We start from the raw sequence: 23,859 nt of genomic DNA on the forward strand, positions 1-23,859 counted from the left end.
CAAGGCAGACTTCCGATTCCGTCCTCATCCGGCTTGATGCTAGCGCAAAGGTCAATAAATGTGACTGTATTACTGTAAGCACGGAGTCCCCAAGGAAAGGGAGGGGCAACGTTTACGCTATTTACGAGCGAATATGCGGTTAAAGAACACAGACAGCAAATCGCTCAAGGAGGTGGTTAGCCAACTGGCATGCAGCGATACAATCGCCAACACTATAATCAAAGCTCATCGTGATGTCAAGCGCAGCTCTGTCATTCACACGGGAAAGCAGGAGAGAGAAAGTGAAGATTGCCTTGCTGGCTTTGCAGATAGGTCGCGTACACTCAGCCTTACAGGGCTGAATCCAATGCTTCAAGGCAGACTTAGGATTGATGGATGGGCCACGATAAGGTTGTATAGGAGGCTGCGATTGGCTATTCGGGCCACATACGTCGAGCAGGTAAGTGCGCAAGTGAAGGTGCAACCACGTGTAATCGTTCTACAGATTACAGAGGGCGCGTATTACGGTTCGATCATGCGAAATGGTCACGTGCGCTCTTGTAGGCGATGACCAAAAGTCTCAATGTGCACCGAAATCCTCTTCTTTCGGTTTACTCTTTGTACGGAAGCCGCATTTATTTCGTGAGCTCTAGCCAATCAGCTGAGGCTACCTGCCCAGATGGTCCGCCATCTTCTCCCGCTCAGGTAGAGCAGCGCCGCTCACCCCGCTCACCCGGCTCAGGCGATTAGCGGGTAGTAGGGTGAGCAGGGTGGAGAGAGCGCACATTTGTGAAGTCTTGGCTCCAAGGTGTCCTTGGTCTCATAAGTTCTATTGATATCACAGCGAATGCCATCGCAAAAATATGAGCTGCTCTAAAGCCAGGAGCTGCCACTCCGTCCCAAAGATTCCTAAGCACATGAACGCCCATGGATGATATAATACAATGGCGTCTCCTCTAAGGAGAATCTCCTCCGAAACGCCAGTGCAAACAGCTCAAGCGCTAGGAACCATCCCTTCTATTCCCAAGCAACCTCTTCATCATCACTCTTGTCAACACTAGCTCTCTTGCCCGAAACCTTTGGTCTTCCACGTCCTCGTGGCACAGAAGATGAACGAGCTCTCTTCTTTCGGCCACCAGGGGTGGTCGAATTCTTCCGCTTCCGTCCTCTACCGCTTCCCGGCGGACCTGGAGTACTGGGTTCACCGTCCTCATCAGGAGTGTTCAGTCGGTCTCCTTCCACATCATCATCTTCTCCTTCAGCTGCAACCTTAATCTCGTGATCCACACTCAACAACTCAACGAACGCACGGCACTGGATCATCATGCTCTCTGGAGAGTCCAAAGCGGCCATTGTGTTGGACACCTCTTCCCAAAATTTGTCACCGTTGACGCTCTGAACTCGTACCGGTGCCTTGTTGAGATCTTTGTTTGGACCTTTGGTTTTGCTCTCCTTCCGGTTTGCCATGAGGCCATATTGCCGTCGGAGATAGGTACGAGCTTCCCAAAGAGTTGAAAGCATCATCGAAGAGGCGGCAAGTTGAGTTAAACGCATTGGATTCACTGGACGCTCAACTGGCTGTTGTTGTCCATTCTCATCAATCTGGGATGAGGGCTGGTCCAGACTGATCTGGAAGATCTCAGTCTCAATTGAATGAGCAATGCCAGTACCGGTTGCTGCAACCACCTTCTCCATAGCTGTAATTGCCACTAGGAGCTCGTCGACGGTGACGTAGTCGAAGAAAGCCATGTTCTCAATAATGAACTGCGAGAAGTCTAAATGGCGCGGGAGGTCTTGCATATCCATCTTTGCTGGGTCAAATTCAATGCGCGCGCACAGATTTTCGTAAAACTTCTTGCGATTCTTGACCTTGCTGATCTTGAGGACGTCCATCATCATGTGAAGCTTCGAGGCGAATGGATTGAGAGTAGCGCCGTGCGTATCGTTGACAACATCTTGCTGGTAATTGTAAGCCAATTGAACGGCACGCATATACTCTTTCTCCAGAATAGTTTCGTGTTTCTCATGGAGTGCTCGATGCTCTCGGAAAGCAATGTCCGCTATCTTTGGGTTTTGCGAAGTTTCGAGAGCGATCAAGGAGGATCCAGTTTCCTTGGGGTGAACTAAACCTTGCCGAGCGATACTGGCAACAACCTCTGTTGCGAGCAAACCTTGTTCGTCTTGGCGAGATAGGGCTATGCGAATGATGTGTGGCAAGAATCGCTGTGCAATGCCCAGGGCAATTCCATCTCCGTGACCACCACCCATAACTCCTAATTTTGCCTGTGGATCGGCTGCGGCTCCTACTGAGGCTTCGGAGCCGGCTTCGGAACGTTTCTCCTCAAGCAACAAAAAGTCCTTGAATGATCTCATAATAATGGCTTCCAAAGTTGAGTTCTTTTCGTCGAACACCAGCAGAAATGCAGTATAGATGTTGGCAGCAGCAAAGTTCTTTGGCCAAGATTGACAGACCATTCCAATGGCATCGAAAGCAGCTTTCCTGACCTCCTCTGGCTGCGATGGAGATGCAAATGGTGCGAAAGTGTCCGTCATCAGCTTAGATACGGAGGTTTCCTTCCAGGATGGGAAGATCTGTCGGAAACTTTCACATTGGGGGTCGAGGTCACAATGCTTCCCACACATTCCAGTGATCATCAGCAATTTGGTCAACTTTCGAACCTGCTCCACCTTGCTAGGATCCTTCAGGTCGATGTTCTTCATCTTCGAAATATTGTTCAAGCTTGACATCACTAGCCTGGTGATATGCAGGTGGTCATCGAGAACGGTGCTAATGATCCAAATACAAGCAACCAGATCATCCAGGATTGTTCTGCCCATCTTAGCTATAGCTAGAATGAGCTCTTTTCTGACCGAGCCAAGGAAGTTATTGTGAATCTTAGAGAGATGTGGCAGAACGTGTCGGAAGATTATAACGACCGATCGATAGATGAGCATGTCGTCACCACCCCCAACATTGGAGATATAAGGTTGCAATAGTTGAATCTGCTCGGCGGTGAAAAGCTTTGCATTGGATTTCGCGAAGATGGTGAGGATTTGCAATGCGTCTCGAGCTGATGGTGCCTCATTTCCTTCTCCAGCAGGATTGTCGATGATGGTCTCGAACATTGTGGCTACCAAAGCTTTACAGACTCTGAAATTGGCTGTACCGAGCTTAGCGTCATTTGAAAGCATGTTCTGCAAAACCTTGTCCATGACGGTTGCAACGCCGGCACCGCGCTGAACTGTCTTGACCATGAGTGCGACGTGCTCCTCCATAGCCAGCTTGAACTGGGCCGAAGTGTTCTCTGACGTCGTCGACTGATAGAAAGGCGACATCCACACCTCTTCAATGGTTTGGCGAGCCAATTCTTGCACACCTTCATCGAGGTCCGCGACTCTATGGAGCAGGGCATCTGCAATTGAGCTTCGAACTTCGGGATTGGAGTTACGAAGATAAATATCCTTGGAAAGTTTCATGGCCCGTTTGCGAACGCCGATTCCACCATCGTTGAAACGTTGCAAGATATGCGAGATCATCTCTTCCTCGAGAGCAGGTCGAAGGCTGATGCATTTTCCAATAAGACCAAGGGCAGAGTCCCGTACCTGCACAGATGGATCAATGGCGCATTTCAAGATAAGGTACTTGACAGCAGGCTCTCTGTCAAGAATGGTAGGATCGGTGTCCAATACTTGGTTGACGCTTTTCAAGCTCTTGCTGCGCACTGTTGCCTGCTCGCTTGTCATCGATCCAAGAAGGATGGCGAGAACTCGACTGAAAGCCATACAGAATTGGGAATGTAGCAAAGTCAACGAGTATGCCAGACGAGCATGCGACAGGCTTACCGTGTCGAAGCTGTATTCTCTGGAAAGCCATCCTCGATCCGAGATCATCATTCGGAGTTTGAAGGCAAGTCGTCCATACTCCTTCTCCGTCTCATCGTGGTCGTCATCATCATCACTGGTGAGATCAAAATTCGTGCATATCAAAGACGCCCATTCTGCCATGAAAAGGCCTATAGCGCTGCTCAGTTGAGGGTCTTCAGATGAGCGCGCATCGAGAGACTCGAGGCATGTACGGAATGGACCACAAGGCCACGATACGAGATCTGTGGCAGATGCTCTCTTCTCAAGCGAAGCTTCAGCGAGTCTCGAAAGATATCCACCCAGATCACTGTCCCCATTTTCCAACGAGCTACATGTCTTCCGGACGTGTGAGTTCAGTTCGGAGATTGCTGCTCCCATCAATCCCAGAAGATCAAGAGCCATGTTTCTGGCCGGTGCTGGCGTCTTATCTCCTTCAGCCAAGGATACCATTTTGAACAAGAATAACCGCAGGAGCAGTTCAGCTGCAGGCCAATCCGGTGAATTCAGGCAGGTAATGAAGTCCTCAACAAAAAGATCTAGCAGATTTCGATATGGAGCGTCGCCAGTCTTCGTTGACTTCATGGCTCTGTTCACGATGTAGCTGACCACCCAGGTAGCATTTCGTATCGCAGTGTCAAGCAATGGAGATGCGACATCCCTGAGCTCTTGGATTGCGGTCACTGGTTGTTGTCCACCTCGAGATTCCGAAGTAATGGTGCATCGTTCCGTGTTGGCCTGCCCGTTACGGACCTCTTCACCATCGCCGTCGCCATTAAACGCTTCAAGGGCCTTGGTCCTGCGCTTCTCCTTATCATCGTCAGGCTTGCTGGCACTCGTTTGGATGAGTTTCATGAGGAGGGCCGACACGAGCTGGATACTTCCACCATCAGCAAGTTTGAATTGGCGGGCGCTTTGCCTTGTGACTGGCAATTTCTCCAGGGACGTTAGAATCTCGTCGAAGATACCCTGGCGGAGTGTAGGATGGGAGAGGAAGATTTGTGCAAGAACGTCCATAGCAACAACACGTAAGCTATCGAATTTTTGGATACCGAGAACGGAGTCACGCTCCATATGAGCATTCTCCACAAAGATTAGTCGTGATGTTGTAAACTCCAGGGTATTGATAACGGTTTCCGAGAGTTCGATATTGGCTACCAAGTTCGACATGATGGATAAGAGGCGTCGACATTGCGCGAGGAGATTAGTGACGGTTTTCTTTTCTGCTTGGAGGAGCTTGAACAATGCAGCTGACGATCCAGAACTTCGCATTTCCACAATCGGGATTATGCAAGTCTCCGTGACATTCTTGAAAGCGTTCAAGGCTGACTGGATGACATCTTCCGAGTACAGCTGCTTGTCCTCTCGACCTCCTGTCATAAGTCGCAAAGAGGTCCGCGCCGCCTTAATTCCCAGTTCTGCAACTGAGGTCTGTTGCAACCACGCGTGAACCTCGGATACACCCATACCCTCATCGACCTTCACATCGACACTCTCAGCATCCTTAACGGCTGGTTCACACATCTTTTGAAGGCGAAGCAGATCTTCCAGCGGTGCTTGAGAGAATCGACCAACTGAAATGATTTTCTGCAGTAAAGTTTCGACTTTGGTCTGGGCAGCGATTGTTAGACTCATTCCATCCGTAGTGTTGGTGAAGATGTGGTTCGATGCAATGCTATCCGGTTGAAGTTGATCTTCAGCCTCAAAGATATCTTGAAGATATTCGCGTAGATTTCGAAAAGCGGCGTCAGCTTTTTCACGTTGATCTACACTTCTGAATAAGTCGTCGTCGTCTCCGTCGATCTCAGAATATTTCCGCTTTCTTGAAAGGTGCAAAGGGGTGTCGGGTGAATCTGGGAGTACCTCATAGTCCTCTGAACGGAATGTCGACGGAAGATCAGGTATCACCACTGCCAAAGTCGGATTTGATCCTGATGGAGGAGCAGCCGAGTCGGGCGGTTCAGATAGTTGAACTGAATTGTTGACCTCGACTTGTGCCCGAGGTTGAGGTGGAGTTTGAGGAGTTTGTTCCTTCGCTTTAAGTTGAGCTCGAGGTGGTGGTAAGATTGGAGTGGTAGACTGAACGGCGGGTTTTGAGGGTGTGTATTTCTCTCGGCGGAAATCACTAGGCAATCCAGGAATAACAACCTCGATCTTAGAGTTGGGTCGAATCGGCGAGGGTCTAGGGGGTGTAACAAATTGCTCAGTTGGTCGAGAACTTGGTAACTGCACCGTTATTGTAGAATTCTCTTCATGTGCATTTTTGTTCGAGGCGATCCGCTTGCTTGGCTGTGATTTCGGTTTCGACTGAGTAGGTGATCTTGGTTTCTGCTTCGGGGAGGGTTTTGTGGGTGGAAGTGGCTTCTCAGTAGATGGGTATGTAAATTCTACCGCAGTATTGTCGTAGACCATCCGAGCAAATGGTGAAAGAGATATCTTTGGTTGTGTTTGCGATTGGAGATTGGTAGTGTTCTTGGGCGCAGTCTTGAATTTGCTAGAACCGGTCAGTACTTTTTTTTTGAAAGCGAGCACGTCCAACCCACAATTGAGCAATGCCTTCGGGCTTCAGGAGTTCTTTGAGATCGTTTAATGATTTCTGTAATCTTTCTGAGGTGTTGTGGGAGTCTTGCGCTTCGCGATTCAGACTCTCGAGGTCTTGTCGTCCAGTTTCGCACTCAGCGGGTGTTGAGTATATGGAGGTGGAAGAACGGAGGCCGATCGAAGGAAGTGGGATGGTGTCTGAAAGGTGAGTTATTAGCATCGACTTTGATGATGGGATGAAAGGGCTGAGAGAAAAGCTGAATGTACCAGAGTTGAATGGGACGACCGAGGAGAACGGTGAATAGGGAAGAGCCTCGTCCAAGGTGAGCACCTTGGCTCTTCTTCGCCTCGACCCATTCATTGGAGACGTGCCATTTGGACCGTTGGCGATGCCATTTTGGATGGTATACCCATTCGTCGCCATCTTGAATAGCCCAATTTGCTGTTCGAGGAAGACGCTAGAGACTGAAGCGTGGTTATCATGACCTAGAGGATTATGGTGGATTGCGAAAGCATATTTGTAAGGCCGGTAGGTGCTTCAATAGATTCTCGTGCGATCGGGGTTCGAGAGTATTATCGTTGTCGCATAGGAGATTGTCGCCGCGATATTTGAAGTCAAGTTGCAGCCTCGCGACCGGAAAAGGCAGGGACACTGACTGATGTACGCTTACTAAGCACGGCTACCAATCAGTTCTCTCGTTCAAAATTTTATCTTCAATGCTTCACCAGTCCCAACTCACACAAAATGTCTGCAATTGGATCTCTCGTCTTTTGTACAGACTGTGGTAATCTACTTGAACCTTCTAAAGGAATAAAAAATTCGATTCTGAAGTGTGAATGTTGTGGCACAGAGAACAAAGGTTTGTCCTCTCGATTTGTCCCCTCCCCCGATTCTAACACAAGCAGATACTGCCTCGACGACTATCACTACGACTACCAAAGCCTCTTCCTTTCCCTCAGTCCTACGACAAAAGCGATCAGCTATCCAGACCGTCGAGAGAAGTGATATGAAGAATGAGGCGGTCATCCAAGTTACATGCCCAGAATGCGGCAGGAAGGAGGTCAGGTACACCGCGGTACAGTTGAGAAGTGCGGATGAAGGAAGTACCATATTCTACAGCTGTGATTGTGGCCATAAGTACGTGGAGGCCGAGTTTCATTTATGTCTGATTGCTAACATCGGGAAGGTGGAATACAAACAACTGAGTGGAAAACTTGACACTGGATACGAAAAGCAACTCTTCACAACGTGGCCCAGAGAATTTGGTGTGATGAATGGTTGAGAGAAGGGTTTTATGTTGCTATTCCAGGGCCCAAGCACTTTGTACCCAGCAACTTATTCTAAGAACGACCAACGATGCCCACGAATCCTCGACTTTATGCAGTAGGCTCTGGAATCAGCGCATATTCCGTCTGGCCTCCCTTCTCAAACTCCGCCATATCCAGTGCCACAACCACACTATCTCGCACCACTTGCTCATTGTCGTTCAGAAACTGCTTCAGGATATCCTCGACACCTTCCTCCTCGCCCAAACTACCCAGAGCCTCGGCAGCCTCGTGTCTAACCATACTCGCCTCCTCCAAATTACCAAGTGCCGCAGATAGAGCTGGGATCGAAGCGGGATGTGATAATTGTCCGAAGACAAACGCAATTTCGTGTCTAAAGAGAGCAGACGGGTCCGTGAGGCCTTTGGCAAGGGCCAGGACAGCAGGAACAGCGGTAGGAAGATCAGGAGGAGAAGCCAGGTCCCTAAGGCCAAACATAGCTCTGTATCTCAAGAACAATGGAAGCTTCGTGTCCAGCAACGCCTTCTCCAAACTCTCAATCGATTCCGACAGTTCCATCGGCGGCGCAGGATCAATCGAAGCAAAATCACTAACCAGATCAGCATTTCCCTTACCTGTAAATGCAAAACATAAACCCACCTCTGCCTCAACTTCTCCCTCTTCCCCTCCTCCGAATTCTCCCACTCAATCCTCGCAACAGCAATCTCGCACGTCTCCTTAACAACCACCGCTTCCCCCTCCCTATCCCTAAACCCCCTTAGTACCCCAAGACTGCCCAGATCCCCAATCGCACCCAACGCCTCCGCAGCCTCATGTCTACACATCGCATCCTCGTGCACATCCTCCAACAGCGCTCGCAGATACGGCACCGCGGCAAGATTCTTCGTCTGGCCCAGGCAGTATGCTAGTTCGTGTTTCAGCAGCGCGGAGGGAGAGGTGAAGGCCGCAGCGATGGCGTGGATGGCGGGGAGGCAGGGGAGGGATGGGTTGCAGGCGAGGTGCTTGAGGGAGAAGAGGGCGCGGAAACGGAGGGCGAGGGGGGAGGATTCGCTGGTTAGGGTTTTACGGAGGGTGAGGACGGTGGGGTCTTCTTCTGCTGGTGGAGGGGAGGTTGCTGAGGGCGCCATGATTGTGTTCGTTGTGTTCGGAAGATGGTCGTGGTTGTGGTGTGGTGGAGAAATTTACTTGAGAGAAATCTCGCCTTTGGCGGGGTCGATTCCTCGGAGCCGTGCTGCCTCGCTATTGGCTGCAATTGTTTGGCATTCAGAAACGCCATCGAACTTCTTTCTTGAGTCTTTATCTGAGGGAACGATAATTCACTTCTCATAAGATACTTCTTAACTTCATCTTTAGGGTACTATTGCAGAGCTAATCTTGAAGTTTAATAAATTGGCGGTTCCTGACCCTGCATTCAGCCCCCCTGCCCCCTCCCTCCAAGTTGCAAAAATTACCTAAAGAATTCCAAGAATACAAAAGACCTATTTCCCCCAAAAATCCAAACCCATCTCTTTTGCAATTTGGAGAACACTGGCAAGATGGTGAGACTTTAGGATGTAAGGAGAGGCAAGAAAAAAAAACTTAGCTTCTCTTCGATTATGCGTGTCATCCTTAGTGCAGGGGCCATGCTAATCTTCTCTGTATCTTTACGATTTGACCGTATGCCTTTCGGCAGGGGAAAAGGTTTAATTTTGGGTTATATGGTGTGGGAGAGGGGTGTGGCTGGTGCCTGGCGGGCGAGGCAGATAGGTGAGTCATGTCTGTGAACATGGTTGAGGTTGGGTTTTCAGCCTCAGGTTTGATGAGAGGGAATGGAAAGGTGTGAGGATCTGTTGACTGAAGCCGGGAAAGAAGTCTGTTTCGATTTTGGATGGAATAAATGTTCTGGTTGGGGTTCCAGAATGATATTTGAACCCACACGCGCAGCGAACACTTCAAAGTTTGCCAAGGCAGTAGATTGGGATGTGAGAATGAAGGCTTGAGTTGCTAAGAGCTTGAAAATTGATATGGAAATGTTGAGAGAGGTACTGAAAATTGTCACACACCGTAGCAACACTTGCTTCCTGGATTGGCACTTTCGCTTAAGGAAGAAAAAGGGGGGAAGCGGAGTTCACTCGTCCCCGCCAATCAGAAAGCGGGAAAACATTCAACAGATGAATATTTAAGACGCAAAATATACTTCGCAGGACCTATAAACTTGGATTGCGCACAGTTTACTATTGTTATACATTCTGATTTAAGCTTCATTAGGTCAACAATGATGAAGATAAAGGCGGGGAGGTAGTTGAGAAGAAATTTCTATATCTCTAGTGGTATCGATGTCTAAAACCTACGCCGCGTTTAACCAACGTATCGCAATATATACACTCCCCCAATGCAACTCCATGCTTCCCATCTGGAAGACCCCAGCTCCACAACTCACTCAGGGTATCATCATCATCATCAACACCTCTCTTCTTTAAGAAGAGCGAGAAAGCTCAGCTTCCTCAACCTTAACGTCCTTAGGGGCATGGATTTCAACTACACCATCTACACCATAAGGAGCTGGGAAAGCACCAATGACATCCTTGACACGCTTGATGTTGCGGCCAGTTCGGAGCCAGTGGAAAGTGACGTATCCAAAGACGTAGACGAAGCCGACGAGAGGCACGACGTAAGAGATGCGAGTACCAGCTGAATCAGCGATGGCACCTTGGATGGGAGGGAAGACAGCACCGCCTGCAGTCGAATTAGCACGGAAGTTCTGTGGATGTAAAGAAGGAGCTCAGCTTACCAGAGACACCCATGACCAAGATACCTGCACCGCGGCGGGTGTGGCGGCCGAGGTTCGCAGTTCCGAGAGTGAAGAGAGTGGGGTACATCGGTGCCTCGAGGAAGAAGATGGCGATCAAGACACCGACTGCAGCGTTGCCTTTGGCTGCGCAAATGACTGCATTGAGAGCGATGGCAATGGCGGCATAGACCCTAGGTAACTGAATTAGCAACCGCTAGGATACAGATTGTTCCAGAGAACATGGGACAAAGTCTAGGGAGAACTTACATGAGAAGGAAGTCAGCCTGGAAGACTGTGGCAAGAGCAGTAGCAACAAATCTGCCAACGGTGAAAGTAATGAGGGCGTATGAGAGAAGGTTGGAGGCTTGAGCAGAAGTAAAGGTGGCGTTCTCAGTGGCGTAGTTTATGAAGAAAGAAGCGATCGTAACTTGAGCGCCGACATAGCAGAACTGAGCAATGAACCCGAAGATCATGTTGTATTGCTTGTAGATAGGCCCCTGGCCGAGTTCGTTGCCGAACTCGTCAGTACCGAAGTTCTCGGCAGTTGAACTGTTGAGCATTTCTTCAGAGACTTCTGGCAACTTGGTGACCAGGAAGAGAATGGCAATAGCAACACCAGCTGCGGAAACGGCAAGATATACAAATTGCACGTTGACCAAATTGTGAGCATTCTTGCCAGTGAAGAAGAACTTGGAGGCGATCAAGGGCCCGATGAAAGAAGCAACACCGTTCCATGACTGGCAGAATTGAAGACGGGCTGAGGCGCTGGCTGGATCACCAATGACCACAGCGTAGCTGTTTGCCGCGGTCTCCAAAGTAGCAAGACCGCAAGCAATGACGAGAGTGCATGCACAGAAGCCTGAATGTCCCAGTTAGTGTTGGTCGCTTTGGAAGTTTGAATGTACCACTTACCACCGAATGAAGCGATTCGGTGCTCGTAGGTAGAGAAGTGTGCTGTAGGCCAGAAGAAAATAGCACCCAAGCTGTAAAGCGAAAGTCCCATAAGAATAGTGATCTTGTACCCCTTCCGCTTCATAACCTCAGCGGCAATAGGCGAGAAGAGCAGGTAGCCGCCACCGAAGTAAACAACTTGAAGGCCGGTAGATTGAAGCTTGGTGATATCGAGGACCGTCTGGAAATGCTTGTTGAGGACATCTAAGAGGCCGTACGAGAAGCCCCAGAGAAAGAAGAGGGAGATGACGAGGGAGAGAGGGAAGATGAGCTGCTTTCCCCTCAGGAAGCCCTGTGCGAGCGTGGGAGCAACGATTGGAACTCCGCCAGCCATTGCGAAAGATTGTTAGGGCGAAGACGGTAGAATGGGAGGGGAAGACTGCAAATGTCTTATCGATTCTCCTGTTGAGTGTAGGGGGAAAGATGCGGTCGATGATGTTGTCGATGACGGTCATTTCTGCATACTGGGCACCATGTCTTTATACCTCACTCTCCATCAGAAGGTGCATCTCCAGACCCCAGCTCGCTCGAGTTCCATCTTCACGTCCTATTGACAAGGCAGGAGCTACCTGGCATCGAGACGAGACGCCCCAGGCCTTGTTAGTAACTCAGTAGACCTGGTGGTCGTCCCGGAGCTAAGACAATTTTGGCCCAACCCGCTGGCACTAAATTGGTCCAGGATCTGGAGCCCAAACCCGATCACTGAGCAAGCGGCTGGCCTTTGACGGACAGTTCAGCGCGCTGCCATTGGCTGGCTCTCCATCGTGGTCCGGGTTGAGCCCCCCGAGAGTCTGGCCGAAGCGAGATCAGAGACGCAGATCTGTTGAATCTTTTCCCACCAAGATAGCATATTCAGTGGCGAGCCAATCATGGCCTTGTTTTGCTCGCTCGCAAGATCTCTCGCTGGTGGCTTGCATGAGCTAGTCTTGATCTGGCTACGCCACTTCCCCGCAGCCAGTTGTGTCTCGCGCACCAACGACTTCCCCTTCCCTTCCCTGACTTGTCTCGGGGAATTTGTGGATCCCTGGAGAAACCCCATGTCCCGCATCACCTGATATCTGAGCTCGTCCTTTTCGCTACAGTACAGTAGATATCTGAAATCAAACATGAAGATATCCACAGAGCCGTTTTTGGCTTCTGGCGAGGTCTAGATGCTGTCACTTGAAAAGCTCTTCCCTGGTGTGGGGCAGGAGTACAGGAGGCGAGCACACGAGAGAGAAGGGGATTGGTGTTTCCACTGAGCTCCCTTGACATCCATGAAACTTCATGCATATCCAAAAATGATATCTCTCATGACAGCGGTGCCTGACTCGTCGGCGTCCCGTGCTAGGATCTCGATATCTATCGAAACCAGGAGCAATGAGCGTTAAGGACATGATCGCACCTCCTGCCAGAGTAAAGCTCGCTCACCAACTGGAACTCTATCTCGATGTCTCCCGCTCCTCGTCTCGCTATCAATTTCGATACTTGGACATTCAGCACCGGCATCTGCATGCATCTCCCGGACGCTCTCCCAACGTCATCAGCAAAAGGCGCAAGCAAATCCCGACATCCCCTCCCCGCCTCTTCAGCCATCACGCCATCTTCCTTGCTCCACAAACACCTCAAGCTTTGCCCAGACCAATCCCGCATCTCCACACCCCTCCATCTCGCTGAAATTCGAACGCTAGCGCGGGGAAATGGCCTTCTAGCGTGCTTCTAGAAGGAAGCAACTCACTCCGACCCACCCCTGTCAGTCGCCGACGGTGGCTTTCCCGTCGGCACCTCTTCCCCATCGTCCAACATCAGCTGCATCAAAAGAGGCAAAGGCAGGATGACTATTGTGCCACAAGGCGCCAATTCATGCAGGATAGAGTTGCATCAGCCATCTCTGGCTTCGAGTTATCCCGCAAAAGGAAGGCTTCTGGAAGACTTCTAGCGTGCTTCCCTGTGTGACGGGAGGGGAATGTCCGTTGGCAAGCCATCAACCTGGAGCTGTGTTATCAAAGCGTGCAGCTCAAGCTCTCAGAGCTGCATTAGTTATCGCTAGCTTCGAGTTATCCCGCGAAAGGAAGGCTTCTAGAAAGCTTCTAGCGTGTTTCTCTGTGTGACGGGAGAGGAATCTCCGCTAGCAAGCCGTCAACCTGGGAGTTTGTTATCAAATCGTGCAGCTCAAGCTCTCACAGTTGCATCAGCTATCTCTTGCCCCTCCTCGTCCCGCACCAGGAAACTTCTAGCGTGCTTCTAGCGTCCTTCTCTCTTCTGGGGGCTGGGAACCCCAGCTCTGTTGACAAAGAAGCTCAACTCTATTATTCTGTGGTACATTGCATTATCGCCTCCGGGGTAGTTTTGTGGAGAAATCCCTTTTATTGACATCACAAAATTGGTCGTTTCTTATCATTCATCCTCTCTTAGCATATGCGGCAGCCATCAGTCGCCTACTCATGTGATCCCATCTGTATTCTTAGCTTCAATATATCCGTCGACTTCACATCACCTGCCAAGTGCATGACTCGGGACGCACTGAAGATTCAAGACCTTAACAGTCTCGGCCCAAACTTGAATATACTCTGCTCATCCGAATCAAATCTGCAAATATCTCGTGATCTCGGCCCCCCTCCAATTTCTTGGTCCTATTATGCCATGATTTGTTTCTTCTTTGCTGTCTCGCATAAGCTTCGACCTCACAGGTTGAGTCGCAGTTGAAACTTACGGTACGCGGCAAAAGGGCTCAACCCTGTCTGTCCACTCCAACTTCCCCGTCCACCTTATCGAAGCTGGGGTCTCCGGCCACGTCCCACTCCTCGGACCTATTTCCTGCATCCTTGTCTCAAATCAGACCAACGAGCTTCGAGCTCAAGGGCCAAAATTGCCGCAGTAAGCCTTGAGAAGATGAAGCTGGCGCAAGCTTCCTACCAGGCGTCGTCAGTCATATTGCTCCCAAGTCGCCCGTGCGGCGATCTCCTCCAGTACGTTGCAGCCTCCTGTGTAGTCAAGAGTCTGCTAAAGTGATGTCCACTTGGTACATCTCATTGTTACAGACATCTGGTTGGAGAACTTTCCGTATAGAATGCGATATCCTCAACGTGGAGCCCCTTTCCTTTAAGACCACACTATCCTGCACTGGGATGCCAAACACATCCAGGTCACGCATTGCCGGAGGCATTCTGTTGTGTTGTTCATGCTCCACTCCCGCGATAAACTGAGATATCAAAATTGGGTCACAGCTACTCCCGTTGAAGAGGGTGGAAACTAGTTCTTGTGGCCGGCTGTTCCAGTTTATACACAAGAAGAAGCAAGACACGCTGATTGTTATTCCTTTGCGCAAACTTTCACCTTCGAATCGTATAAAACACCAACTCTGGCATGCGTTGCCTGTGGTGAAGAACAACTCGTCGTGTTCGTCGAAATGACTCGCTGGGCTGGCATCGTAGCTTCTAAAGCCTCGTGGGAGGAGAATCTGCATTGCAGAGGTGCGACAGCTGATGATAAGGTCGTTCTCTCGCTGGCGCATTTGGCTATGGGGCAGATGTGGGATTTCGGGAAGTTTTGAGAGTATATAGATGGTTCTATAAAGGGAAGCGTCCAATGGTACCGACGGGACAGTTACCAGCGAAGACTGTATATCCCGTACAAACATGTCTGGACCGCATTTCCTTAGCTGAACCCCAAGACGAGAGGACCCAGCGTATTTCATGGAGCAGCCGAGGTCTTGGACATGCAGATGGTCTTTGTAACCTATCCGGAATTTTAAGAGGCCAGTATGCATGCGGATTCCTCTGTTCGTGATCGAAAAGTCTGTGTGAAAAGTGGATTTATTCGCCTTGATGATGCCCCTACAGCCTGAGAACTCCTTTGGAGACTCCGCAAGAATGCCCGAATACCGACGGCCAGGTCGGCGACTCTGGCTCGGCTCCGCCTCCCAAGCGAAAATGCTGAGGTCGCAGTCAGCTTTGATGATCTCTTCTTGGAGGCGCCTGAAGGCTTTCGTTCCTTCTCCGTATAGCAACGACATATTCACATCAAATATGCCAAGTAAGCAATATGCGGCATCCTCCTCTCTTGTGGTCTTTCTGTCGGCTGCCCACGACAGTCTCGTTGCGACCGCAATTGAAGACAGTGGGGCAAGATGGTCCAAAACAGTTGAGCCAATACCCGTGATATCAGAGATTTCCTTCAAGAGACGGTTCTTGCAGCCCTTGAATTGCCAGTTCTGATCGAAGAAGTTGACCTTTTGGGGCGCGATGAGCTCTTGTAAAGTCCATCCCCGCCAGAACCACCTGCAGTCCTCCAGTGCCGTCGAGACATCCGCAGAAGATTTCAAGTCGGACAAGTAGACGTAGCAAACGGCCGCGCGCTTGTACCATACAAACATCGAGTTGATGGCCTCGGTGAGTTCAGCGCTACTGGATTTATCGATGCAGCACGTATCTACCCATACGTAGGCCAGCCCATCTCCCGAGGCTAGTTTGCAAGCCATCTCGATCTTGTGGAACGCCTCTTTGCTCCTCGCCGTTCCGACTCTCATCTCATCGTATGAGACTTCGCTGCCTTCCCACGTATGAGATAGGATGCCGTATGGAGGAATGTTCCGCCCGATGAACTCCTCGACGCTCATGGAAGACACATTGATAAGCCGCATGGTGGTAAAGACGCCAAAAACGGTATCTAGTCTGACGTGTAACGCGATATTCGCTTGAAAAGAGTCCCGAATTTGGTAGAAGCTCTAACAAGGGATAGGAACTTAGATCGAGGCTCTGGCTATGAACCCGAAAGCTTAGACGGGCGTGGAAAATCACAAGGCTGGGGAATTAAGCGGGCCACTGAACTTTCAGCCTTGGAGGGTTGGGGGGGGTGGGGGGGGGGGGAGCTCTTTGTACAGCCTCATTTCTTGGCACACCTTTATATAAACCGGGTGGGTATTTACTTCTTTCTGATTCCGTGCTGCTGATCTATAATTATCAAGCAGGCATCGCAGTTTCATGTCCAACACAACTATTTTTACACCAACATCTCCACTCGATGCACGCAACAGAGATGTATGCACCGATCAAATGCAATCATGCCTATGTTCAAATGCCCCAAACACCTTGACAAATGCAGTCAGACTTATCACTCAATTCTCAATGCGCAGCAAGAAATCTCGGACTCGGGCAAGCTCAACATCAGTCGGTTCACTCTCCACGGCGCGCAACAGATTGTCCAGTTGCTCATCGACCTTGGTATCCTCAACACCAGTGCACAGACCGATAATCGTCCGATACTTGTTGGCCAGCTCCGAGCTCTTACTTTGCAAACCACGAACGTTTGCTTCCAGAGCTTTGTTGTTTTCAGCGTAGGCATTGACTCTGGCCCGAAGGACAGCCAGTGGCGGGAGAGCAGAAGCCAGGAATTGACGGTCGGTACCACCAATTGTTAGGCCCTGGTGATCGGATGTGACCTTGGAGAGGACCGGACTTGCCTTTGGAGAAATGCCTAGACCAGTGTCTGCTTCCCCTACTTGCGCGTTAGAATCGCCGTTGACTTGGCCGTATTGTGCTTGCAGTTGTGAAAGACGTGACCCTTCCTCTTCGTATGCTCTCATGAGATTGGATGCCTTCCGCTTCCGTGACTCTCGCTCGTTCATCTCTGCTTGAAGAGCGTCCAAGCGTCGGCGTTGTTCACCCAACTCTCCGGAAGCATCCCGCAGTTGCATATGAAGATCATCGATCACAGCTTGCTTCTTGTCCATCTCCTTGCTGAATTCTTGTTCCGTCTCCGTTACCAAAGTCGTGATTGCTATACTTGTTAGGGAAGACCACAGTTCAAGGTTAGTAGTAACTTACCAGAGATGATCTCACTACTACTCTCCTTGACATCCGTGTCCATTGGCTTGCCTAGTACACGCGACTCCTCGCTAGATCGAGCTTCAAAATCCGCTGGATCGCCCACACCAAAATCAATAGGACTGAGGTTTGACTTGTTCGGGATCGAGGCGTCGGCCCCAACCTCCATGAGTTGGGAAACAATGCTGCGATTATTGATTCTGGCCGCGATGTTCAAAGCGGTGTCGCCTGACTTATCTTGAATATTGACAACTTCAGACATGAAACGACCAATGCCGATTGACCTCTGGGAAGAGGAGCCAAGGTTGAAGGACGTCTGGCTGTTTGGCGCGCTGCCCTGACGGACGACAAATTCAAGTAGAGACTCAAGATAGTACTTGCTGGATTGACTTCGGCCCTTGACCGCTGAAGTGACGGCTATGTGATGCAACACAGTTCGACCACGAGCATCTCGGAATTCGATTGTCGGGCCAAGAAGCTCCAGGATATCTGGGAAGCACATTTGTTGGTAGTTGTTTGTAACCAAGCAAGTACGCATCAACGCCGTCTCCCCAGTGGCATTTACACGGAAGATACTCGCACCGTGATCAATCAAGGCTTTCAGAAGAGGACCTCTAGCAAGCGTGGCAGCCCAGATGAGTGCAGTATTGCTGCTATTATCGATTGGCGCATCAAGTTCCCGAGCCGTCAAGGTAGTGAAGGCTTTGTGATTTGTGAAATCGTCTTCCGTGGTAAATAGTGACATCAAGAGATCCTTCGTGCGGTCCGTGGCGAGTGGGAGTGGAACAAGAGGCATGATTACATCGTCACCTTGGCCATGTTGCGAATGATAGACGAAAGACTCGTTGGGCTCCGTAGGAGACGCCTCCCGCATCGACATTCCATAGTAACCATCGTTCATGCCCTGTTGGCCATCATTCAAGCTTGGGGAAGGCCTCATCCTCTTCCTTGGGGGTTCTTCAAAGTCTCCATTGCGTGCGTCATCACGGCCTGTGTGTGAATATTGAGTTGCGTATGCGGAGTCTGCTCCATTTAGGGTGAAGCTGTCACCTGAGGCATAGCTCTGCATGCTTTGCTGAGAGCCTCCAGGGAATCCCGACTCTTGTGAACCAAGATGTTGTTGAGAAGATTGCCTGCTGAAGCTTGAAGGGCGAGTGGTATTGCCGTTCCGCATTCGTGGGCCGGGTGAATCGAAGCGTGCTTTGCTGATCGCCGCAACCGCATGTGATGCCGTACTCGAGATATTCTTGAAAAAGGTTCCGGATTGGCCGCTTGACCTGCTGTCAACCCCTGAATTATATAAACGCTTTCTCTGAGCAGCCATAGCTTGTTCTTTTGTGGGTGTGTCGATTCCACCTCTTCCTGCGACACCTCCATCTTGACCCATATCGTACGTTAAGAGAGGGCGCAACAACTCCTCGACGCCGTACTGCTTGCAGAACTCGACGCCTCTCTCAAATTTGATCCAGGTGCCTTGATATTTTCCATATCCCCCTTGAACCTTCTCATGTTCTCCTATCAAAATCTCCTTCTCCAGCACTTTTGTGCGCTTTCCCTTCTCAATGCCAGCAACCTTCAGGATCTGAGTTGCGTTCAACCAGCTATCCTTGCGCCGACGCATGACTGCGATACTATTGACTTCCATTTCGTAGACGTCAACTCCTGAGTATATAGCCTATTCCATTAATCAGCTGGGGTTTATGATGGATGTCAGAAAAGTGCGCACAGAGTATATTTGAGGAGCATCGTTTCTGCGATTGACTCCGCTATAGCTATCAGATTGTCGAAACGGGCCTCCGGGCTGCATCATCAAGCCGCTCCCTTGGGAGCCCTGGCTCATACTGAACGACATCGAGGGGTTGGGTCGGGTAATAGGCGAGTCCTGGTCCTCGTATACAACGTTGGCAGAGGAGAGCGAGCGAGCGTGGTTGAGGTGATTCTGACGGGAATGCGACGTGGTGGAAAGGGGTTGAGGGTTCGTAGTAATCGTCGTCGATGCCATAAGGGTGAATCTAGAATGGAAGCGCTTTGGAAAGGTGAGGGTATCGCGTCACCGGGTCGATTGAGGAAGAGGGCTGCGCGAGATAGAAGTCGTCGCAGTCGAGGACAGACTCTTCTTCTCCGCCCAAGGCAAAGCAATGGCGATAAGAGACGAACGCGCTGATTTGGGCCAGCAAGGGAAGAGGACGTGTTCGTGTATCGAGCGCGTAGAAGGTGTAAAGTGGTTTTGAGGGGTGGGGGGGATTGAAAGCCAATGAAATCTCGCCTGAGCCGAGGGAGGACGCGATTTTCGCGAGGACTAAAACGGTTCGATGCACGAAATATGCAGGCGTCGGTCCGTGAACAATCGAACAATGAGTTGTAGAGAGGCGGTGGATTGAGGATTTTGGGATTCAGTTGCAGTGCTTCATTTTTAAATCTTTCTTTGGACCCTTTACTAGCCAGACTGGAAACCTCAACCGACTGCAAACTTATGGCGCACACGCGTCTGAAGAGTAGGCTGGCGCGACTTTCATTAACATGCCTTAGATCTAAGGCAAACATAGTTATGCCAAGGAAACATAAATATTGTTCAACTTATTGTTTTCCAGCATCACAAACTTTCAAACGCAAACACAACACCGCCGGCCAATGGCACTGCCGTTTGTTGGCAACCGTCTGCTGTCATACACTTGATAGCAGATGCCGTGGTGATCTGAAATCCGCCAACTCCCAAAATGGTAGATTCGACCGAAGTTCTTCACATCTACAGAAGGCTTCTCCGAGCAATCACCTACCTCCCAGATTCTTATGCCCGGATCAATGTGCACAACGATGTTGTGGGACGATTCAGAAAGCACCGCCCGAGGTCCAGCCCCGAACACATCACAAAGAACAGAGTGAAGAGAGCCAGAACGACTGCGGTTTGTCTCGAAAGAGCAGGCCATGGGGATTTGGATGACCTCAAGAAGGTGCTCATGCAAACACATGGGCGTGCTGGGGGTCGAAGGCGTGAATTGATAAAGGACCTTCTTCGACCCGATGAAAGCGTTCTTCCGAAAGATGACTCTGCTGTGAAGGAGCTCATCGAGAGTCCAAAAGCCCAGGAAGTACTCAACCAGAACCCAAATCCTAAAGTGACTGCTTTCATTGAGAGCCAAAGGAGGAATCACCCGAAGGACAGCATCAAATCAAAAATCCGACAGCTCGAGATACCGAAGAAAACAATATGGGGTCATGCGCCGACACAGAAGCTCCAAGATTCGATGTGGCGGAAGTGGTGGGCCCAAACTCTCGATAAACTGCTGCCGCCAGTTCCCCAGCATGAGTGGGACCGTCTTCAAGATCTTGCTTTGGGGAAGATACCTCTGGATGAGTTTCCCAGGCGGCGCTCCAGGCCGGTGGAGGAGAAGGATGAGAAAGAAGATATGGCATACAGATACCTCCAACTTAAACTCAGAAGCGAAGCTGCACAGATTGAGGGCGCCACATTCGATCCACAACGAGGACTGAAGGTCCAAACCAAGACCCGGGAGGAAGTTCTCAACGAAAACTATAGAATTCCTCCTACTCGAGCCCGCCGTAGACTCTACGCCCTCATTTGGTCCTTAACACCGACCATATCACAAGACGAAGTTACAAAGAAGTGGACAGTAACATGGGGCTCCGGAAAATCATTAATCGCTAGCGGGACTCTTACACAACCCTCTACGAGCGATATGGAGCTTTTCGAAGGACTACCGAGCCTACCAGAACTACAACCAGTTGACCGTGAAAAATCGGTCAGGGAACGAAGGGAACGACAGGCCGCCAGGCAAGCAAGATTGCTGAAGGAAACAATGGCAACAAATGTATAAACTCTTCTCAAAAACTGCCAAACGCCATCACTTGTCTATATCTTTCTCTATCCTGCCTTCTTCGCCAATTCCTCCAATCCCTCCCGCTCAACCCTCATAGTCTGCCACTCCGTCAGAGCCTTTGCACCAACCCTCTCGTAAAACTCTATGCTCGGCGTATTCCACTTCAACACACTCCACTCTAACCTCCCTGCATCCATAGCCACGCACTCCTTTGCCAATTCCCCTAACAATCTCTGTCCATACCCCTTCCCTCTTACAGTCTCCCGAACAAACAGATCCTCCAAGTAAATCCCAGCTCTCGCCCTCCAAGTACTGTAATTATAGAAATAAAGAGCCATTCCGACAGCTTCGCCAGACGGCGTAAAGAGTAGCAGACATCGTGCAGGCCGTGTGGGGGAAATCGGATCGCCGGTTGACTGAGTCGTGTTGTCCGGAGAAACGAGGCCTGAGGGCGCAAAGGAGAGGGTATTGAGGAGTGATTCAGGCGTGGCTTCTACGGCATTAGGTTCATTTTCGTAGTCGGCGAGTTCTTGGATTAGTTGGAGGATTGTGTGGACATCTGCCGTACCTTGTGAGCTGTTGACGCGGGGAGGGGTGGAGGGGTAGTCTAACCTTCACGCCGTGCATGGCGGACGACGACGCCTTCGTGGGAGGGTGCCATTGTAGATTAGGACAAATGTTGAAGAGGAGAGGAAGGGGAAAGAAGGAAATGAGAGGGAATACCCTTTTATGTTTTCAATTAACGGTGGCGGTCAGATGAAAATTTTGTTGGTACAGTGGTATGCAAAAACTCCCTGTTTTAGCGCGTTTTTGACGAAAAGTGGTACCTTGAAAAAATGGTACTGAATTATATTCAACCACCAATTGCTCCACCAAACCACGTCCGAATTAGGTAAGAAGTAGATTAATTTACTCCCCTGAAGTAGCTCTTGCTAATGATATAATCAGATTACGATCCACCCCCTCCTTCCCTCACCCGAATTTGTAGCTATTGAGCCTGCACATCGAGCCGAATTCTTAGCAAACCCAACTTCTCCCCTGTCTACGAACCAATTCGCCCTTTTTTTATTAATATCGATGGGCAGATATTAGTAATTTGATATCTATAATATTAGAGGAGAAGGCTGAGCTAAAATAGCTAAAGGCGATGGAAAAATCGGGTACTAGTATGGGGATTTCTCCTTGTTATGAAGGCTAAAGTCTCCCTTTGGTATACTATATGGAATTCAGAAGCTAATTAGTGTTTTATATTGAATATAGGTACTTAGTAGCACCGATTGCTAATATAGTAGCCCCATTCGAAAGCCCCATTCGACAGCCCCATTCCAAAGCACTATTCCGGACATCCAAGCAGAAGACTCGATTCGACCAGATATTGCCTTTAGTACGTACCCTGAAGACGAAATTAGCTTCTACCAGGATATAGGCAACTTACAAAAGCAGGATTATTAAGAGTTTATAAGTTCTGGGCTATTGGATGACGATTACAAGGCGATTGGGGGGTAGGGAGAATGATATTTAGAATCGAGGTTAACGAGCTGCCCCCTTGATTTCCACGTATCACTGGTTTAGGGAGGCGAGGAATGGACCAATCAGATTACAGGATTTTAGGCTCTTTTGAAGAGAGTTATTACTGGTGTTGTGGTCATTGTTTTTAGTCGAGTTTGTCTATATTTGGAGTTTTTCCCTTATACTAAATATTTTTGCAACCATGCCGTAGGATTTTTTTATATTAGAATAATTAAAAGAGCTATTTCCCACGATTCTAAATCAGCTTTCGTTTTTTTAATAGCAGTTGTGGTTATTAAGAACCGTGGTATTTTTTAATTAGTATCAATGTCGGCTCTCTAGTAAAGTAACAAGTGATTTTGGAACCACCTTTTGTAATATTAAAATCACCAGAACTTTAAGTAATATTAAGTATGGCGATTTCATTGATTTCATACTAATTCTACAGGGAAATTCCGATATCCTGAATTATAGAAATGCCCTCCAGCCTTTCTAGCCCCCGTCCAAACCTCCAAACCTCCAAATGGTATTAATTAGGTAATTTCCAAAGTTTAGATACTTCCCATAGACTTTCCTGCAATTCCCTCGCATATTAGACTTAATATTGCGAAAGCCCCCCCTAATTGGGTTCAAAATTGGGCAATAGGGAAGCAACTAATATATCCAGATTCCCCCCCTCCCCACCCCCCTCCCACTTCTGGCACATATCAAGCACCCTCTGACTCCAGTGTATACCACAGTTATCCATTATAATAATCGAAGTCTTCCCCAGCCATAAAAACACTACGGGAGTACCCTGTTTCCCATCCAAAATCGAAATTATCGTACCACTGCTCAAGGAGCTCCCGGTTCTGCACGGGTTGTGCGAGAAGATCGTAGATGGCCGCGATGCGCGCGGGCTTAGGTAAGGAGCTATAATCTGCTCTTATCATTAGCAAGAGATACTTCAGGGGAGTAAATTGATCTACTTCTCATCTAATTTGGACGTGGTTTGGTGGAGCAATTGGTGGTTGAAAATGATTTAGGTAACTTTTGGTGCACCCATTTTTAAGTGTACCGCTTTTCGTCAAAAACGCGCTAAAACAGGGAGTTTTTGCATACCACTGTATTGACAGGGTGAAGGGCGCAGGCGGGGTTGAAACATTTCCCCAGGAACGAGCTTGGCACTTGAATCTTAAATCCAACTCCATCACTCTTCTCCCTTCAATGTCAACCAACATGATCACAAGAACACATCCATCAGTCAATGGGGATATCCTTCGACTTTTAGAAAAAGTTACAGGATTGCAATCCGGCACATTATATTACTTTGCCGGCG

The 23,859-nt window shown here is 49.4% G+C and overlaps 10 protein-coding genes across 10 annotated transcripts; 3 read left to right on the forward strand and 7 right to left on the reverse strand.

Annotated features, from left to right (window-relative positions):
- Nucleotides 1-652: 652 nt before the first annotated feature.
- On the reverse strand, nt 653-6,981 carry K444DRAFT_557922 (uncharacterized protein). Its single transcript, XM_024876804.1, has 3 exons — nt 6,649-6,981; nt 6,384-6,579; nt 653-6,334 (listed from the first exon to the last, which is right to left on the reverse strand). The coding sequence occupies exons 1-3, from the start codon at nt 6,803-6,805 to the stop codon at nt 997-999; spliced, it is 5,691 nt and encodes a 1,896-aa protein (XP_024739627.1). The 5' UTR covers nt 6,806-6,981; the 3' UTR covers nt 653-996.
- Nucleotides 6,982-7,126: 145 nt separating this feature from the next.
- K444DRAFT_641939 (uncharacterized protein) lies at nt 7,127-7,587 on the forward strand (the record flags this gene model as incomplete). Its single annotated transcript, XM_024884681.1, has 3 exons — nt 7,127-7,241; nt 7,288-7,519; nt 7,569-7,587. 3 exons carry the CDS (start codon nt 7,127-7,129, stop codon nt 7,585-7,587), a joined length of 366 nt encoding a protein of 121 aa, XP_024739628.1.
- Nucleotides 7,286-8,841, reverse strand: K444DRAFT_610745 (deoxyhypusine hydroxylase). Its single transcript, XM_024879811.1, has 3 exons — nt 8,310-8,841; nt 7,569-8,259; nt 7,286-7,519 (listed from the first exon to the last, which is right to left on the reverse strand). The coding sequence occupies exons 1-2, from the start codon at nt 8,793-8,795 to the stop codon at nt 7,759-7,761; spliced, it is 987 nt and encodes a 328-aa protein (XP_024739629.1). The 5' UTR covers nt 8,796-8,841; the 3' UTR covers nt 7,286-7,519; nt 7,569-7,758.
- Nucleotides 8,842-9,915: 1,074 nt separating this feature from the next.
- On the reverse strand, nt 9,916-12,138 carry K444DRAFT_610747 (MFS general substrate transporter). Its single transcript, XM_024879812.1, has 4 exons — nt 11,351-12,138; nt 10,706-11,297; nt 10,439-10,629; nt 9,916-10,383 (listed from the first exon to the last, which is right to left on the reverse strand). The coding sequence occupies exons 1-4, from the start codon at nt 11,721-11,723 to the stop codon at nt 10,124-10,126; spliced, it is 1,416 nt and encodes a 471-aa protein (XP_024739630.1). The 5' UTR covers nt 11,724-12,138; the 3' UTR covers nt 9,916-10,123.
- A 2,222-nt stretch (nt 12,139-14,360) lies between these two features.
- K444DRAFT_627614 (uncharacterized protein) lies at nt 14,361-15,137 on the reverse strand (the record flags this gene model as incomplete). The annotated part of the gene is made up of 1 exon (XM_024882826.1): nt 14,361-15,137. The coding sequence occupies one exon, from the start codon at nt 15,135-15,137 to the stop codon at nt 14,361-14,363; it is 777 nt and encodes a 258-aa protein (XP_024739631.1).
- K444DRAFT_473561 (HET-domain-containing protein) lies at nt 15,135-16,010 on the reverse strand (the record flags this gene model as incomplete). The annotated part of the gene is made up of 1 exon (XM_024872909.1): nt 15,135-16,010. A coding segment is annotated over one exon (876 nt), but the record flags the coding sequence as incomplete, so codon positions are not given.
- A 275-nt stretch (nt 16,011-16,285) lies between these two features.
- K444DRAFT_651684 (uncharacterized protein) lies at nt 16,286-19,417 on the reverse strand. The gene is made up of 3 exons (XM_024885728.1): nt 18,920-19,417; nt 17,194-18,868; nt 16,286-17,146 (listed from the first exon to the last, which is right to left on the reverse strand). Exons 1-3 carry the CDS (start codon nt 19,193-19,195, stop codon nt 16,485-16,487), a joined length of 2,613 nt encoding a protein of 870 aa, XP_024739633.1. The 5' UTR covers nt 19,196-19,417; the 3' UTR covers nt 16,286-16,484.
- A 493-nt stretch (nt 19,418-19,910) lies between these two features.
- K444DRAFT_524875 (uncharacterized protein) lies at nt 19,911-21,029 on the forward strand (the record flags this gene model as incomplete). The annotated part of the gene is made up of 1 exon (XM_024874390.1): nt 19,911-21,029. One exon carries the CDS (start codon nt 19,911-19,913, stop codon nt 21,027-21,029), a length of 1,119 nt encoding a protein of 372 aa, XP_024739634.1.
- Nucleotides 21,030-21,076: 47 nt separating this feature from the next.
- K444DRAFT_523996 (GCN5-related N-acetyltransferas-like protein) lies at nt 21,077-21,693 on the reverse strand (the record flags this gene model as incomplete). Its single annotated transcript, XM_024874330.1, has 2 exons — nt 21,077-21,591; nt 21,645-21,693. The coding sequence occupies 2 exons, from the start codon at nt 21,691-21,693 to the stop codon at nt 21,077-21,079; spliced, it is 564 nt and encodes a 187-aa protein (XP_024739635.1).
- A 1,403-nt stretch (nt 21,694-23,096) lies between these two features.
- Nucleotides 23,097-23,294, forward strand: K444DRAFT_610752 (uncharacterized protein; the record flags this gene model as incomplete). The annotated part of the gene is made up of 1 exon (XM_024879813.1): nt 23,097-23,294. A coding segment is annotated over one exon (198 nt), but the record flags the coding sequence as incomplete, so codon positions are not given.
- Between the last annotated feature and the right edge of the window lie 565 nt (nt 23,295-23,859).

The sequence above is a fragment of the Hyaloscypha bicolor genome (assembly GCF_002865645.1).
Source record: "Hyaloscypha bicolor E unplaced genomic scaffold K444scaffold_53, whole genome shotgun sequence".
Taxonomy (NCBI): Eukaryota; Fungi; Ascomycota; class Leotiomycetes; order Helotiales; family Hyaloscyphaceae; genus Hyaloscypha; species Hyaloscypha bicolor.

Bases quoted from the DNA above. Each gene is read 5' to 3' on its own strand.
- K444DRAFT_557922 (XM_024876804.1), bottom strand. From the start codon at position 6,805: ATGGCGACGAATGGGTATACCATCCAAAATGGCATCGCCAACGGTCCA. The intron at 6,580-6,648 runs GTACATTCAGCT...CTCACCTTTCAG, and splicing joins GGTCGTCCCATTCAACTCTG to ACACCATCCCACTTCCTTCG. The intron at 6,335-6,383 runs GTGGGTTGGACG...GACCGGTTCTAG, and splicing joins CCCGAAGGCATTGCTCAATT to CAAATTCAAGACTGCGCCCA.
- K444DRAFT_610745 (XM_024879811.1), bottom strand. From the start codon at position 8,795: ATGGCGCCCTCAGCAACCTCCCCTCCACCAGCAGAAGAAGACCCCACC. The intron at 8,260-8,309 runs AGGTGGGTTTAT...GCTGATCTGGTT, and splicing joins AGAGGGAGAAGTTGAGGCAG to AGTGATTTTGCTTCGATTGA.
- K444DRAFT_610747 (XM_024879812.1), bottom strand. From the start codon at position 11,723: ATGGCTGGCGGAGTTCCAATCGTTGCTCCCACGCTCGCACAGGGCTTC. The intron at 11,298-11,350 runs GTAAGTGGTACA...TGGGACATTCAG, and splicing joins CCGAATCGCTTCATTCGGTG to GCTTCTGTGCATGCACTCTC. The intron at 10,384-10,438 runs GTAAGCTGAGCT...ATTCGACTGCAG, and splicing joins CTTGGTCATGGGTGTCTCTG to GCGGTGCTGTCTTCCCTCCC.
- K444DRAFT_651684 (XM_024885728.1), bottom strand. From the start codon at position 19,195: ATGGCATCGACGACGATTACTACGAACCCTCAACCCCTTTCCACCACG. The intron at 18,869-18,919 runs GTGCGCACTTTT...TTAATGGAATAG, and splicing joins ATGCTCCTCAAATATACTCT to GCTATATACTCAGGAGTTGA. The intron at 17,147-17,193 runs GTAAGTTACTAC...TAACAAGTATAG, and splicing joins TAGTAGTGAGATCATCTCTG to CAATCACGACTTTGGTAACG.